This window comes from Adiantum capillus-veneris, chromosome 8, assembly GCF_014529385.1.
Source record: "Adiantum capillus-veneris isolate H3 chromosome 8, ASM1452938v2, whole genome shotgun sequence".
Classification (NCBI taxonomy): domain Eukaryota; kingdom Viridiplantae; phylum Streptophyta; class Polypodiopsida; order Polypodiales; family Pteridaceae; genus Adiantum; species Adiantum capillus-veneris.
In genome coordinates, this window is record NC_140938.1 from 132,190,025 (window position 1) to 132,206,188 (window position 16,164).

Consider the following 16,164-nt stretch of genomic DNA (forward strand, 5'->3'; position numbering starts at 1 on the left):
TAATGGTACAGTGTATAATGATGCTGCATATTGCCCCCATATCTCCGTAGAAGTAATCACTGGTGAGGGAGACTGCTCACGGAATAGACGTTAAGCCTCTCATGAATCTCTACTAAGGAAGAGCTGATATAAATCTTGCTCCATCTGGACCAAGAAAGCTCGCTTCTTCCGTCGTACTAGTCGTTGTGTAGCAATACGAGAGTGTCTTTAGGTGATCACTCCCAATGTAAGCTCCCGTTGGATCTGAGCTCGCCTCTGTCGACACTCCTGATCATACCAGCTGTTCTGAGGCATGTGCCCAGAACGACATTTGTGACCAGGCTGAGTGTGTGGGTATGCCTCTGTCTCGCTGCCCCATGTAATGTCATTGTCAGCATAGACGTGATCTCCTCCACTGTGTATACTGGCTCTGATGTGCATAAAAGTCTACGTATCTCCTCTGCATAGACTGAATCAGTCTCTGGTGTAAAAGTATAGGGTGGTTGTCTACCACCCCGAGAGGCCTGAGATGTATTGTACTCAAAGGAGACTGATAATGTCAAAAGTGCATGATCTACTGCTATCCCAACAGGCTTGGGCCCCACTGTAAAATCCTGAATGTGAGAGATAAAGCTCGGATGTGTCAGAACATAGTCTACAGTACTGGCCCCATGTCTGTGTGGAAAACAAGTAAAACCTGTAGATGCTGGGAAGGTCGGTAAGCCATTCAGTATGGCTAAACTGTGAGTAGTCGTCATCTCCCTGAGGTATCTCCCATACTCTGTATGCACTCTGTCGTGTGAGCATCTCTCAAGCCCCATCTCCTTTGGCTCTAGCTCTCTGAGCATCTCCTCTGAGGTGTCATAGAAAACCGTCTGTGAACTGCCTATACGGGCATTGAAATCCCCCAATAGTATGATGTCTCCATCCTTGGAGAACTCCCAAATATCATCATCAAGTACAGAGTAAGGAGACTGTCCTCTGGGTGAAGCATATATTGAAGTGTTGGGAGGAAAATAGCATATGGCGATGTACAAGAAATGTCCAGTCTTTGCCCTCAGCCTCACCCACATGTATCTTGCCTGATCATCTCTCCGAACTATGTGCAATAGTGGCTAGAGCTCCTCTTTGAAAAGAAGTGCTACACCTCCTGATCCTCTAGTCCCATGCTCAGATCTGGTGCATGTCCGGCAAGCTGTCTCCCATTTGTATCGTGAGATATGCGGCATCAACCGTCCTGGAGCTTGATGAGTCTCTGAGTAGAAAACAATGTCTCTGTCTCTGAAGCTGTCCTCTAAGGCCCCCACATCAAGTCTATACGAACCATTACAGTTCCAAATAACCATCCTGAGAGTGGTCCCATAGGTCTCGCACCGTCATGTAGGGCGATGCTCTGTAATCACTACTCGCCCATCTCTGAAAGGCTAACTTTCCTTCTCCCTTGCTGCTCTAATCTCTGGCATGACCTCTCTCATATGTGCAAGCTGTGAGAGGGTAAGGTCATCTTCTAAAAAGATACCTGTTTTCTTGAGGGTTGGCCTCTTCTTTAAAAAGTCTTTCTTTTCTTCCATGGAGGGAAAGTGCAAAATGAGAGCCCGTTCTTTTGAACTCTCCCCATTACCTTAATTCTTCTTGCCTACTCTCCAAGCTTGTGTGTGCGAGGGCTTCTCCACCCCCATCATTGACATGAGGCTCTTCACCTCTTGGTCCACCTTATTTGAATCTTTTAGGCCGGTCACTCTCACGTGTAGAGTGCGTACCCTTCTTCGTTGTTCCTCTTCAAGTGTCTTGTTGATGATGTCGGGTGTAGCCGGAATGTCCTTGCCCTTCCCCTTCTTGACAACTTCAATCCACTTTTCAGCCTGTTCCACCTTTTGCTTTGGAGAGAACCTACACCCATGAGGTCTTCTTTTCTCCTTCCTCCTCTATCTCTTTGACTTGCGCTCGTATAATATTCAGCTCATCTATCATTGATGGCTGAATTTCTCCATCTTCAAGGCGTCCTCTCTCTTTAGTTTCGGCAAGTTCCTTCCGAAGGGCTGAGATGTTACCTTTTAGAGCTTGAATTTCAGCCCAGAACTCTTTGCGCTCTAGTTCCCTCGCCTTTTCCTCCCTCTTTTTCCATTCAAGAAGTGAGTTCTTCTCTTTCTTCCACTCTTCCATGTGAACTTTGCATTCTTTCAACTCTCTTTCAATGGCTGTCATCCTCTTGCTTGTGACCATCAAGTGCGCCGCCATCTTTCTTGCTTGTTTGTTTTGCTTCCTTGTGTCCTTCACTTCAGCTGAATCATGGCGGATATCTTCATGGGCTGTCGGGTATCTTCTGTGCGTGTCTCTCTATATGTATTTCTCTCTGCACTTTCTCTTGCTCTGTGTGCATTGCACTGTAGCTTTCAGCAGCACACAGGCAGCAGTACAACAGGGGCCAATTGCAGCAGCGGCAGGTCGTGGGATTGCAGCAGCAGCAGGTGGGGAAAGGCAGCAGGTACGCGGGGTGGAGCAGCAGCCGGTACGCGGTAGGGAGCTGCAGTTGGTCGAGAGAGAGAGAGAGAGAGAGAGAGAGAGAGAGAGAGAGAGAGAGAGAGAGAGAGAGAGAGAGATTGATTGATTTGGGAAACACCCTCTGTGCTGATAACAATCTGCTCATACAAGTGACCAAGGGTGGTCCGGCATAGAACTGACATGCCCAATGGATAGATCCGAGGTACACACAACTGTGACTGCTATTGACACTGCCAATTGCTCCTGTACACGAGACCACTGACACGGTCTCCACATGGGCATCACCTCCAACATGCTCTGAGAGCACTGATCTAGTGCATCTCCTCTTGGCTAGATCTAGATGCGGATCTAGATCTCAGTCGAGGAAACCTGCTACTGCATGGGCACAAGGGCCATTAATAGGCTGCCCTGAGATGGTACTGCACCATAGAGATGATCTCCAAGCATTGCTACTGCTGCCCACCAAAAACGCTGAGGCTGAGTGCTGCCCTTTGGCTGGGGGAGAAAATGCTGAGGCTGAGTGGGAAAAACACTAGGGCTGCCTGCTCCCTCTGCCCACTACACCTCCTAGGGCTGCCCTCTAGGGGCGCCCTGTGCTCCCAAAGCCTGCACACACAGTCTCCCCCAAGCACCCCTGCCCTGCCTATATACCCCACAAAGGTAAGGTCGGCCAGCCAACCAGCCCTCACGACGAGGAGTAAAAATGGGGGAAATAGGGAAAGTATGGCGAGTCATCCGTGAAAAGATCAGCCCGGTCTGGATGTGATTGCTAAATGGTTACAATGATTAGCATTTGTATGTGAGACCCTCGACAGAATTGTGATTAATCTGTGGCTAATGTCTTTGTAGAAGTTCTGGATTGGTGGAGTCTGGTGCATGAGTAGATAGAGTCAGTGTCCACTGAAGAAAGTTTCTGTCCATAGATTGCTTTCAAGCCAGGGCCTATAGAGGGGGCCCTAGGCTTGGAAGCACATAAAGCAACACCTACAAGTATCCAAGGCATTTCCTATCCTTCTTTATAGGATCTGTTGTGACTGCTGCAATAAAGCAAATACTACAGGGGAGCTGATAGTGACGGTTCAAGAGTCCCATAGTCACATGGAACGGGAAATGGGAACGGGAACGGGGGATGGCATGGATTGCCATTCCCTGTGACTATATAGTCACATGGAATGAGGACGAGAACGGGGAAATTGGAATGGGTACATGGCAGACCCAAAAATGGCAATTCCCTGTGACTATGGCCACCGATTTCTTTTGGAAACAGTAATTAGTCCCGTGCCTATGTGCTTTTCTCCTCTACCTTTCTCTGCTCTCTCCAAGATCCAGTTGTTGTCGTTATGGGTATTGTCTAGTTGCAAGGCTTCCACCATGGTCTGTGTGTCAGAGATTGATTGCAGGTGTTTGATGTTTTTTCCAATGGGAATGCTGCCTGGTAGCCTTGGTTGCAAGAGTAGCAAGTCATTAGAGACGACATTTTTCCGTGCTTTTTAGAAAAACTTTGATACTCTGTGCTCTTACCTTGGAACTGATGGTTTTGGAAACTAATAGTAATGGAGAGTATTCAAGGTTTAATTTGGAACTGTTTTCATTGATGTTCAGGGGTTATTGCTGGTGTATATTCTGGGATGCAATATGGAATGGAAAGAGTCAGGGGAAAGCGTGATTGGGTAAGGGTCAGCAGAATGCATGATTGTGATTAAAAACCAGCCAAGGACCCCCCCCCCCCCCCCCAAACCCAAAAAAGAAACAAAGGGATTAACTCTCTCTCTCTCTCGCTCAAGTAAACAAGGACCAGCTAACTCAACCAAAACCCCCCTATATATCACGCACACACAGACATGAAAGAAAAGCAGGTGTATTTCATGAGCACTTACACACCTGTACATCCACATCGAAACCATGAGAGAGAACTCCTGCACACTGCATGCCCACTTGCATGCATGCATGAGCAGACACACTCAGCAATGCAAGTGATCAAAAACCAAAGACAGGATGTGCGGGGCCAAATGGGAAGGACATGTGCAAGGGTCAAAGGCAGCTTGAGTCCTGGAAGGATTGAAGAAAGGGGAGAGAGAGAGAGAGAGAGAGAGAGAGAGAGAGAGAGAGAGAGAGAGAGAGAGAGAGAGAGATGAAATGAAGTGAAATGATATATTAACGTCCTCAAAAGGCCAAAATGACCTATGAGACCATCAGATACAAAGTGGTGAATCTAATACAATGTCTGAAGTACAAGTACAAAAAGTAGTACTGAATGTAAAAATGAAAACTGAAATTGAAGTGTGAAATGTGAAATGTGAAATGTGAAAATGTAGAATAGACCCTCAATGACAATCTGGGTGTCGTGCTAGAATGCCTCTGATCCTCTGTTGGAGTCTCCGTCGATGGAGTGTGCTCTTGTGTCTCGGTCGTGGTCGTCTAGATCCCCCGAGCTCAGTCGCCCTGTCAATGAGGGTGCTTTGGTATGAATGCGGGTACAACCCTGTGTTGGTGGTTGGTCTCCTGGGTCCCTTGATCCAAAGAAGTTTGTGATCTGTCTTTGTGACTGTCGTACTCCATGTCTCCTCAGCATACTATCTCTATGTCGGTGTAGCTCAAGTAGATATAAGCCAAGGCATCTCTGATCCTGATACCTCATGACTCTATCTAGGGGTCCAAACCCTCCCTGAATAAGCAATGGAAGCGCCCTCGTATCTCATAATACACAATACAGTGGCATATGTAGTGTAGAGAGAAATGAAATGAAATGAAATGATATATTAACGTCTACAAGAGGCCAAAATGACCTATGAGACCAACTGATTACAATGATGAGTCTAGTACCATTCCATTCCAAGGATTAGTTAAAACGTTGATTTTGCTTACCTTTTCTTACAAGCGTCATTTTGTAATTAATAATAATTCTTAAAAAACAAAAAAAAAGTAAAGAAACAGTCTTATCGCTACGCTCTGGCTCCCCACCCAAAATTCCAGAGAGAGAGAGAGAGAGAGAGAGAGAGAGAGAGAGAGAGAGAGGAAAAGAAAACAAAAACAACAAAAGACAGGATTTCCGGGGCCATATGGGAAGGACATGTGCAAGGGTCAAAGGCAGTTGAGTCCTTGAAGGATTGAAGAAAGGGAGAGAGAGAGAGAGAGAGAGAGAGAGAGAGAGAGGTGTAGCAAGCTTGAAACCCTAAACGCGCCGTCTCTGAAACCCTAACCCTAATTGTCGCCTGCCCCTTCTTCGCGTGTCTTTGCTCATCCCTTAACGTTCGCCTTCCCCTAGGCATGCACGTTTCTGCCTCTTCACACCTTGTTGCCTTTGTGCAGGTGACTAGTTGAGGGCTGTCCTTTGACATTGTCAAAGGTGCAGCAGAAAAGGTGAATCGGGTGATGATGTTGTTTGCAACCGCAAGCAAGCGCCCTCTTGGGACTGGGCAGCCAATGGATCTCGGATCTATCAGGGGCGCCGAACTGGCGCGCTTGTCCCTTGCGTAACGGGCAAGAACCTGTTGCCAACCCTCATTGGCTTGGGCACCTATCTCAGAAGAGGTACCGGGCGGGCGGGCTGTGTGAAGATGGGGGGCAGCGCGGGGCGAGTGGCGGGAGATGGGAGAGGGCAGGCAGCACGAAGAGGGGGGACAAGGGCAGGGAAGCAGCACGGGGCGAGTGGGGGGAGCAGTGCAAGGCGAGGGGGAAAGGGGGCGGGGGGCTACAATGCGCGAGCAGGGAGTGGGGAGAAGGCGGCGAGTGATGGGGGAGGGAGCACAGCAAGCAGCGAGTCCAACCACTCAGAATGTTTGTCCTTATGTTTTTGGCTTCTATACTCTCTCCAATCGATTCCCTCTTCTGTCTTGATTAAACAATGGAACTAATTTAATCTAGTTAACACACACACACACACTTTTTTTTAGTAATGTCATATTGAATTACTAATGGGAAACCTCAAAACGAGGAACACCTATAGGAAAATATTACAAGTGGGAAATCAGAAACAATCAAAGTAGAGCTCATCCAAGTCGTGGGCAAATTTAAGGGATTGATGAAGAGAGGTTTTGAAGAGGAATATGTAGTCCACTTGTACCTGCTGAAACATGAGAAGAGTACCTGCTCTCAAACTGTCCAGAGCACCAAAAAATGAACCCACACAAAAAGAATGCATATTGCCGTAGCAATGGTGGAAGCACTCCAAAAATCCAGAAATATTGACCAAAAGATATCATAGGGAAACAAGTGCAAAGACATGTAGAGATGTTAATCAACAAACCGATGCGTATGGGAGCAATACCACAATAAATGCGGGATAGTCTGTCTTTGCAGTACAATGAATGCATCGTGAAGAAGCAGCTCTTTGGGTATGAAGAAATTTGCCATTTGGGAGAACTCCGATGAGACATCTCCACATGAACAATTGCTCTGTCAGGGAAGTTTAGCATGCCATAGGTTCATGACCTTATTGTGCCATAGTGCAATACGTTTATTCATGTTCCATACCATATTTTAGTGATTGCAAATAGTAATATACCTTCCTGGCACGTAAGGAATGCATAGAAGAACCGTCATATTGCCAATCTCTGAGTTGATCCTGAACAAAAGATTTAGAAACAACAAGATCTCGAATGATCTACCAAGTGATAGCCGCCTGCTTGGGCGACCGCTCGCTAGATTGAGGTCTGATAAAAAACCATGCTCTAATGTATACTTTCTAGCCGAAGTGAATGGCCACTATCGCCTTCCCGACCATGCAAGGACATATGCTTGGTGACTTGTTTCCAATCAGCCATAAGATTGGATGCGAGGGGGCAGCCCGGAATTGTAGCTTCAAGTTTTCCAAAACCGACATCTCAGTATGAAGGTTGCTAGTGACCAAAAGCAGGTGTAGAAACCGCATGAGAGCATAAATAAGCAAACATCAACATCGAGGGCAGTTTTTGCTTTAGTAAGAGTCAAGATTGACAACATGGCCTTCGTGGCAAGAACATGAGAGCATAAATGTAAAATATTCAGGCCATCAGAAGATTGTGGAGTAAATATTTTATCCATAGAAAGTAGTCACAATCCTCTTTTGTGTGAGCAAGTGGACCAAAAATGTTCCAAGATCCGAGACATGAAAGCACAACGATGACGAGATGGCCAATGTAATCAACGGTAGAAAAAACTGCATGTATGCCATCAAGATGGACTTAACTATTCCAATAATGTAATTTGGATCTAAGTTTATGCTCAACCTAGTCCAATCATTTGGCATTGTTTACGGACCAAGCTAAAGGATATGGCTTCACAATCTCACTTGGTCATAATATATAGAATGCCAATCCATCTGATGCAGTGGCAATAATTTGGATTTCCAGCAGCCAGCCCATAGATCTGTAAGGCGCACGCGCACACACTTTTTTTTGTGAATCTGCTTTGATTAATTTACAAGTGGGAAACCTCAAAGCGAGGAAAACCCACGAAAAGAAAGGGATACAAAAGACGGAGCACTACGAGGCTCCGAAGGCTAAAAATAGTCAAAGTAAATCCTGTAGGCATCAAGAGTGATGTCTCCAGCTTCATAGGCAAAATGCAGCGCTTGACCAAGAGATAATTTGAAATAGGGAAAGGGGTCAACAAAAGTGCCCTGGAACATTAAGGAGTTCCTATGATGCCAGATGGCCCACATAGTCCAAAATCTGACCCAGGTGAAGAAGACCGCAAACTGAGATTGTGGCGACCGAAGCACCCCAAAAAGCCAAAATCCATCTGATGCAGTGACAATAATTTGGATTTCCAGCAGCTAGCCCACAGATCTGTAAGGCGCGCGCGCGCACACGCACACACTTTTTTTTGTAAATCTGCTTTGATTAATTTACAAGTGGGAAACCTCAAAGCGAGGAAAACCCACGAAAAGAAAGGGATACAAAAGACGGAGCACTACGAGGCTCCGAAGGCTAAAAATAGTCAAAAGTAAATCCTGTAGGCATCAAGAGTGATGTCTCCAGCTTCATAGGCAAAATGCAGCGCTTGACCAAGAGATAATTTGAAATAGGGAAAGGGGTCAACAAAAGTGCCTTGGAACATTAAGGAGTTCCTATGATGCCAGATGGCCCACATAGTCCAAAATCTGACCCAGGTGAGGAAGACCGCAAACTGAGATTGTGGCGATCGAAGCACCCCAAAAAGCCAAAATCGTATGTGAAAAGAGCCGGAAGGAAAACGTAGTCGAAGAGCAGTCGACACTTGCCGGATGAAGGCTCTGGAGTGACGACAACACCATAGCAAGTGTGGCACGGTCTCCTCAGCTTCAAGGCATCTGGGACAGCGGGAAGGCGCAATATGCTGAGCATGCAACACACTGCCAACAGGTAGAGCTCCCACCAAGCACCGCCACAAGAAAACACGTTCCTTCAAAGGCAGATGACTCTGCCAAATGCGAGACAATGCGTGTTGCCACCACAAGGATGACTCGGAAAGCGACCACAGCTGATCACCCGGATGCACAATCCATACATCAGACTGAAGAATGGCATAGACACTGGCAGCTGAGATGCAGTCCAATCTAGTAGTAGCCAGATTCCAATCAGAGAAGCGAGTCTTCATCCAGAGGAGGAATGGGCGAATGAGCAGCAAGCATATTTTGAATCTCCTGCTAGAGAGGAGAATAGTGAAGACCCAACCGAAAACGGGAGACGGCATCAGCGAAAGAAAGAACATAACCCGAGTCATCAACCACCTGATGCACCTGACAGATTCCTTTTTGGGAAAGAAAATACTCTTGGCGAGGAGACCGTTGAACCAAAGTCGAAGCAAAAACCCTGCTGCAATGCAGACTCTCCAAGCGAAGAGAGTTACCGCCAGAGGATTGTCGACCATCCCAAGCCAAATGCGAAGTGACAACCTTCCAATCAACAATTAGAGAAGAAGTAAAGGGACATCCAGGAATGTGTCCTTCAAGCTTCCCAAAAACAACATCCCAATAAGTCAGTTGCCAATGACCAAAAGAAGGGGTGGCAATGTGCGCACATAAATGTGTGACCATGAGAGCCCAGGGTTGTTGCTACTCCACCAAAACTGGCAACAACATAGCTTTCCGAGCCAAAAGATGACGTCTCAAGTCCAAAATATTCAACCCTCCAAGCCGCTTGGGAGAACACAGCTTGTCCATAGATAGAAGCCGAATGCCCCTCTTGGTAGACAAGGTCCGCCAAAAATGTTCTAAAATATTGAACATGAGAGATTGCAAGCGCAACCGAGGCCAGGATAACAAAGCCAAGTAAAACTGCACATAAGCCACAAGGATGCATTGGACAATCCTGAGACGCACATGAAGTGGCCACGTGGACAATTTCCAATAATTCAACTTGGAATGTAGACGTTGGAGCACCCAATCCGTTTTCTTGATAGCCGATACATTCCAACCCAGCGGATAACCTAAATGGCGAACCAGAACATGGGGAGAAACAATCTCTCCAGGCCACAATATCTTATGCCAGTCACACTCTTTCAGAGGCAATAGCTTGGATTTGCAAAAGTTAACTTTGAGACTTGCTGCCAATCCAAACAAGTGAAGAGTATGCATAATCTGTTGTACATCATCATAGTTATTACGAGGCATGAACAAAGAGTCATCCGCATAAGCTTGACCAGCAAACTGTCGACCAGAAGGTAAAGTAAGGCCATGCAGCCTACCAGTGGAGGTCAAGGAATCCAAATACATAAACAAGGGATGAGTAGCGATCGCATAAAGCAAAGCACTCAGAGGGCAGCCGTGCCGTACCGATGGTCCCAAAGGCGAAGATTTTGTGAGAGAACCATCCAGCAAGCCTGCAGAAGTACTGTTTGCATACAAGAAAAGCACGACACGGGATAGCCTAGACCCAAAGCCCAAATGTTGCATGGTATCCGCAATGTAATCCCAAAGAACAATATCAAATGCCTTTTCAATGTCAACCTGCATGACTAATACATCCTATCTAGTATATTTTGCATATTCCATACCAATAATGACATTTGCTAGGTTATCGGTAATTTGACGTCGCGGAATGAAGCTGTATTGAGATTGATGCAAGCCTTCATGCAGAAAGCATTTGAGTCGGTTAGCAAGCATTTTTGCCATTAATTTATATACCACAGGCATAAGTGTAATAGGCCGCCAATGTGAAAATTCTTCACACAATGCATGCTTAGGGATCAGCTTGAGCAAACCTTCTTTCCAAGAGGAGGGTAATTCCTGTTGTTCCCAAGCTGTATTCATCATGAATAATAGAGGTAACTTCAAATAATCCCAGAAAGACGAGAAGAATTCCACAAAGAGACCATCCCAACCAGGAGCTCTCCATCGACCTAAATCAAGCAAGCTGGCATACAATTCCGACTCAGTGAAAACAGCTTCCAAGTCTTGAGCCTGCCGCAACGAGAGAACACACACACACACACACACGTGCACGCACTTATGCACACACACCTATATTCTAGATATGCCAATTGAAGTGCCATAAAGGCGTTTATTTGAAGTTAGGTGTATGTGAGTTGTCTAACCAAAAAAAGCTCTTCCTTGATTTTCTGTTCAGAAAAATGCTTTATTGGGAGGTGCACTGACGGGAGCTCTTCTTACATTTGGGGAGAAATCGTACAACCGGGATAAAATGATTGAGGGGGCGATAACTGGAGCCGCAGTTGCTACTGCTTCTGAATTTCTCAGATATCTTACTTGAATACTCTTGGAGGCTGAAATTCCAAATAAGGTAAAGCATAAACTGTTCTAATAGTATTTCGTTTTATTTTGTCGTATGGTTGACTACCATGAGACTATACCTTGCACTTTCCATTAAAGCTGAATTTGGGCTTATCCTGGATTCATCTAGGTATGTGTGTGTGTGTGTGTGTACAGATAGGCTACAGACTATTTTTTGTTGTCCAAGGTCTTGTGAGCCATGTCAAAGACTTGGATAGGAAAGAATTTAAATAAATGCAGGGCAACTTGGAATATGTGGTTTTTTTGAAGTGCTAATGATGTTATGACAGGTTGGCAAATGTATTGGGCTTGTTTGAAGCTCCTGAGTTCACTCATGTGCAGTGTCTTGAGCGTTGAACATGAACATACATACATACACTGGTGCTTGAAGATCCTGCATTAGCAGCTGTATTTCAAACTAGAGAACTCTAGTAATTACTCTTTATGATTGTTATTATAGTTTCTTCCATACCTATTGTCTGAGGTAGCATCCAGGGCAATTGGTTATGTGAGGGTCTTGTCTGTTGGTCAAGCACGTGCTAAGGCAGTTGGAATTTCGGTGTTGATCTAATTTATTACTATTGAATGTATTTTTTAATGCTAAGAACTACTGGACATACTCGCTCTACATCCAATATCCTCAAAGATACCCTTGTTATAAGATTCCCTCGTCCCCTCTCCCCTTGCATGTGCTCTGCCCTCTACCGCCTATGGCCCTGCACTCTCTGGCTCACTACGGTAGCATGCCCTGGTTGGCAAACTCTGCCTGCAGTCTCGCGGCATTCTTCACGACATCAGGCTCAGATTGCCAATCTGCCCCACATCGTGAAAGAGGAGAGAGAGAGAGAGAGAGAGAGAGAGAGAGAGAGAGACTCCTGTGATAGCCACGCACCACACACTTGCAGACACGGCTGCAGTCTCATAATTGCACGAGCGAGCGAGGCAACCTGAGAGAAACCTCTACTGCCTCTTGGTTGAACCGCGAGTTTGAAGAGAGAGAGAGAGAGAGAGAGAGAGAGAGAGAGAGAGAGAGAGAATTGTCCACAGCTTTCTTGCTTGAGAGAGAGACTTCGATGGTTGGCGCCTGCTCAGAGAGACAAGCCAACTCCCAGTTTAGCAAAAGTGGACTACAGTGCTGCACCGTTAACTGATCTCCAGAGTTTGCAGGAGGGAAAAGATGTGGGATAAAAGTATCTCAATAGATTTGTACTAACAAGGATTTTTTGAAATCGTGGCCACATACTTTGTATGGTTCATTTTATTAAGGAATTTACGTGCTTCCACCACCCTCATGCTTTTCTCCTCGAGGGCACTTCAGCACGAGAGTAAGTGGTGCTCTCTCTTAGACTCTTTTGCTTTTTAAGGCATAAAGGAAAGTTTTTCTAAACATCTACTCAATTCTAGAATTGCATCTAGCAGGACAAAGTCATTTGTGTGTATGTACAAAATGATAAGGGATCATTAAAAGCTTGAGTGTGATCAACCAAAATTATAAATGATGAATATAAGTGCTGGTTGTGCCGAGGACTTGTGTGGATACACTGCCACATCACAGGACAAAAGCCCGATTTGAAGATGCATGGAACTTCTAGCATGACGATATGCAGCCGTTGCCCACATCGAAACCTTGCCACGAATGTCTAAAAGTGTGGTGGTGCAACAAAAAAATAGAAAACAAAAAAGGCTTAGAGACACAAATGTTGAAGATGATAAGACCCCTACCCAATATAAACACCCCCCCCCCCCCCCCCCCCCCAAAGAAAAAGGGCGAAGAAATCAATCCAATCATTGGGAATTAAAGTAGGAAATGAGACTTTAGCATAAAACTCTAGGCAAGTATATCCCTACGATGTTCAAAAAAAAAAAACCATTATTATATCGAATCTAAGATGATGCCCTATCAAAAGTGCTTATGTCGACGCGTGGGTAACAATTGGGATGGCGCAATTGTCAACACCAGCAAGCTAGGTTAAGGGAGCGGAAGCGCAAGAGGGAGGAGGAGAGGTCAACACACATGGCATGAAGTTGAGCAGCAAGGAGTAAGTGGTTGAAATACATTTTTTATATAAAAAAAAGGTGTATTTTGCTATCACTGAAAGCGGCTGGCTGAGTCGGTTAGCTTTGGGATATGGTGGCCCGCGGTCCGTCAGAGTTCAATTCTGAAAACCGTTTGTAAGTTTTACTACTCTTTGTGCGCCAAGCCAGGTAACGAATTACAATCTCAGACTTCAGAAGATTCTTGTATATAATATCAAAACCACCAATATGTCCAACAGAAAGAACATTTATTGCCATGTCCAAGTGCAAGAGGAAAGCTTGAGAACAAGGAGAGAATGTTGATGGGGATAGGAGACAATCTAATGTTAATTATGATGCTAAACACTTTTTAGCAAAGTGAAAACATGAGGATGCATACTATTCTATGGGTACCCAAGTTTCGCTACATGACCACGTGAAGTTTGCATGTGACTTTGTATAGTTTATCCTCACAACCCCAGTTTCTTCAAACCTTAGTAAAGGGGATATAATAGAGGCGAACAAGGTAGCAGATTCAGTCTATGTATGTATGTGAACAAATGACAATCTCCTCTCCTTGCACCCATCAAAGCCTCATCCATGAAGCACATCAAGAGCCGATTCATTGGCACTGTTATCACAACCATTTTCATAGAGGTGTTCTACTTTGTTTTCAAAGGATTGCAATTACTAAGGTGGAGAGGCCAGTGTTGTGGCATTTAAAAAATACGTTTACACTTTCTCTACAGCGAGGCCTTACAATAGATCATTTGCATTATCTTGCTCATAATCTTTGAAATGTTGAAGAGGAAAAAACTCGCAGCATTTTGCCTTATGCAAAGCTTGGATGGGCAAAAAACTATCCAAATAGAGTAGTATTGCATGAGGGCACCAATTATGTTGCGAATGTGAACTTGCGGCTTGGATTACGATAGTGTGACAAAACCATTTTGTTGGCATGGCAAGCGTGTGGATTAGGTGAGTGCCATATTATGAGCCCTAATCATAAGTACAATTGGAGACTGCCACTATATTGGCCTCCTTACCTTACATCATGACAAGGTTGAATTGAGCCTTTTAAATACAATTTTGATTGAGGTTGATTCTTCAAATGCAAGAAAGTTTTAGGTTTTCTAAAGGGCCTTTAACTAAAGATTTGTAGAATGTATGTTTATACGAATTATGACGGTGTTAAATTAAAAATTTGTTAAAAATTAAAAATAAAATTTTAATGTGGATTATTTGGATGAAAAGTTTCTTGTGCGGTCTCATGAAATATCTCTTGTGAGAGGAGATGTTAAGTAGTGATTCGAGCAAGGGATCATGGGCACTCTATTGCATGCTATTGTCGATAATCTTTTGCATGTAGTAGAGAGCTCCTTGAAGGAGACAAATATGGTGCATAAAATAAGCTTGACTTATATTACATTTTGAAAAGGCAACTAGACACATATTAATGATGGGATGTTTGAAAATAGTCTATTTGGAGAAAGTTGCATGAACAAAACCAAAAGTTATATTATATATAAACGAATTATAGATAGAAAAGTGGCATGTAAGTAATAAACATGCACGATACGTATGTGCAAGTTATAGCACTATTAATCTTTCTAATTTACTATTTTTCATTACGCTTTTCTAAGCTTATGGTACTTTTTGAAAACATCACTTTGTAAGAATATGCTTCACACCTCCATTTCTTTGTATCGTGGTAAACTTAAAAAGTTTAAGGAGGTAACTTTATATATACTTTGGTTGACGGTAGACAAAAGGTTCTATGTTTTAATGATTAGTATTTTTGTCCAATTTTATTTATAGGATTTATATTGAAAAACCTTCAAGAGAAAGTCAGATATGTGGCATCCCATACTTTCAAACAGAGTAATTTTCATAATTCGAAGAGGTATTAAGTACCCTCTTCCCTTTTATCTGAATAAGCCATCAAAAATTAGTCTTAGAGGAGTATCAACACAATCAATAGATCCTTCAAAGTAACTTTTATACATTATGGAGGCAAAGTGTTTACCCTTCCATAAAGCTAAAATATATTTTTCCAAGACAGTCTAATTCAGCATGTCTATAGCCAGATTATCAAAATCAACCAATGCAAACTATGTAAGGATTGATGCAGTGTTCTGCTTGATGCGTTATGTTTCTTGCGGATAGTATATAGAAAATGAGATCTTCTATGGTGCCATTAGTGTTAGGGTATTATCATTTGAAAAAATAGGTTAGTTCCTTATTATTTTTAGAGCATACCCTCTGGGTGATAATAACCCCAGTCAATTAACTTAGTAGTTGTATTTAATTAGGAGACAAACAAATAGGCTCAAGATTACAAATGGCCAACATAGAGTTTTCATACATGAATGCAGGTAGGGTACATTAAATTTGGACAAAAGTCAAGCTAACAAGGAGTAAAATTTCTAGTATTCCAGGCTACGAAAGTAAAGAAGGTAGATATTGCAAAGGTTACCTATAACCAGAAAGTCATAAGTTAAAGAACTCAATTGTGAATAACCTAAAGCAGTAGTCCAACTATGCAAAAGATATTTGCCACTTGGTTATCATAAAAGCATTCTCCCTAGCCAGCCAATCATGGAAACATATTGGGATTCTGGTGCAAATCATTTGGCTAGAAATCAAAATTGAGAGGCAAACTCAAAGAGCAGTAGTTAGAGATAACAATCTGAGCCATAGTTTCCTAATTCCAAAAACATAAAACCTAATCTCAGAAGCAATATTGAGTTCTTGTGAACACAACTAAGCATGATGACCAGAAGCAACCTAGTTCAAGGAAAACAAAGCCAATCAATGAGATTGAAGGGCAAAAGTTAACAACAAGCTCACAGGTCCACAGATGTCACAACCCACAAGCTCACTTCCTCTACCACCCTCATTTTCTTGGAGGACAGAAAGCACATAAAGAATTCTATATAAGCATCGTGGGTCAAATATAAATAGTCAAGATAACT

General features: G+C 43.8%; 1 protein-coding gene across 3 annotated transcripts in view; it reads left to right on the forward strand.

The window, feature by feature from the left end:
- The window catches only part of LOC147452978 (outer envelope pore protein 16, chloroplastic-like), a 65,584-nt gene extending 53,135 nt beyond the window's left edge, over positions 1 to 12,449 (forward strand). The window contains exons 6-9 of one of the 3 annotated variants that reach the window (XM_086518528.1): positions 4,084 to 4,151; positions 11,010 to 11,028; positions 11,141 to 11,183; positions 11,464 to 11,790. In XM_086518528.1, the coding sequence (XP_086374654.1) occupies positions 4,084 to 4,151; positions 11,010 to 11,028; positions 11,141 to 11,183; positions 11,464 to 11,530 (197 nt within the window). In that variant the 3' untranslated portion in view covers positions 11,531 to 11,790. Of the gene's footprint in view, positions 1 to 4,083; positions 4,152 to 11,009; positions 11,184 to 11,463; positions 11,791 to 12,220 lie in introns of those variants that run through there. The other 2 variants (XM_086518527.1, XM_086518526.1) reach the window with 2 other exon arrangements.
- The last annotated feature ends 3,715 nt before the right edge of the window (positions 12,450 to 16,164 follow it).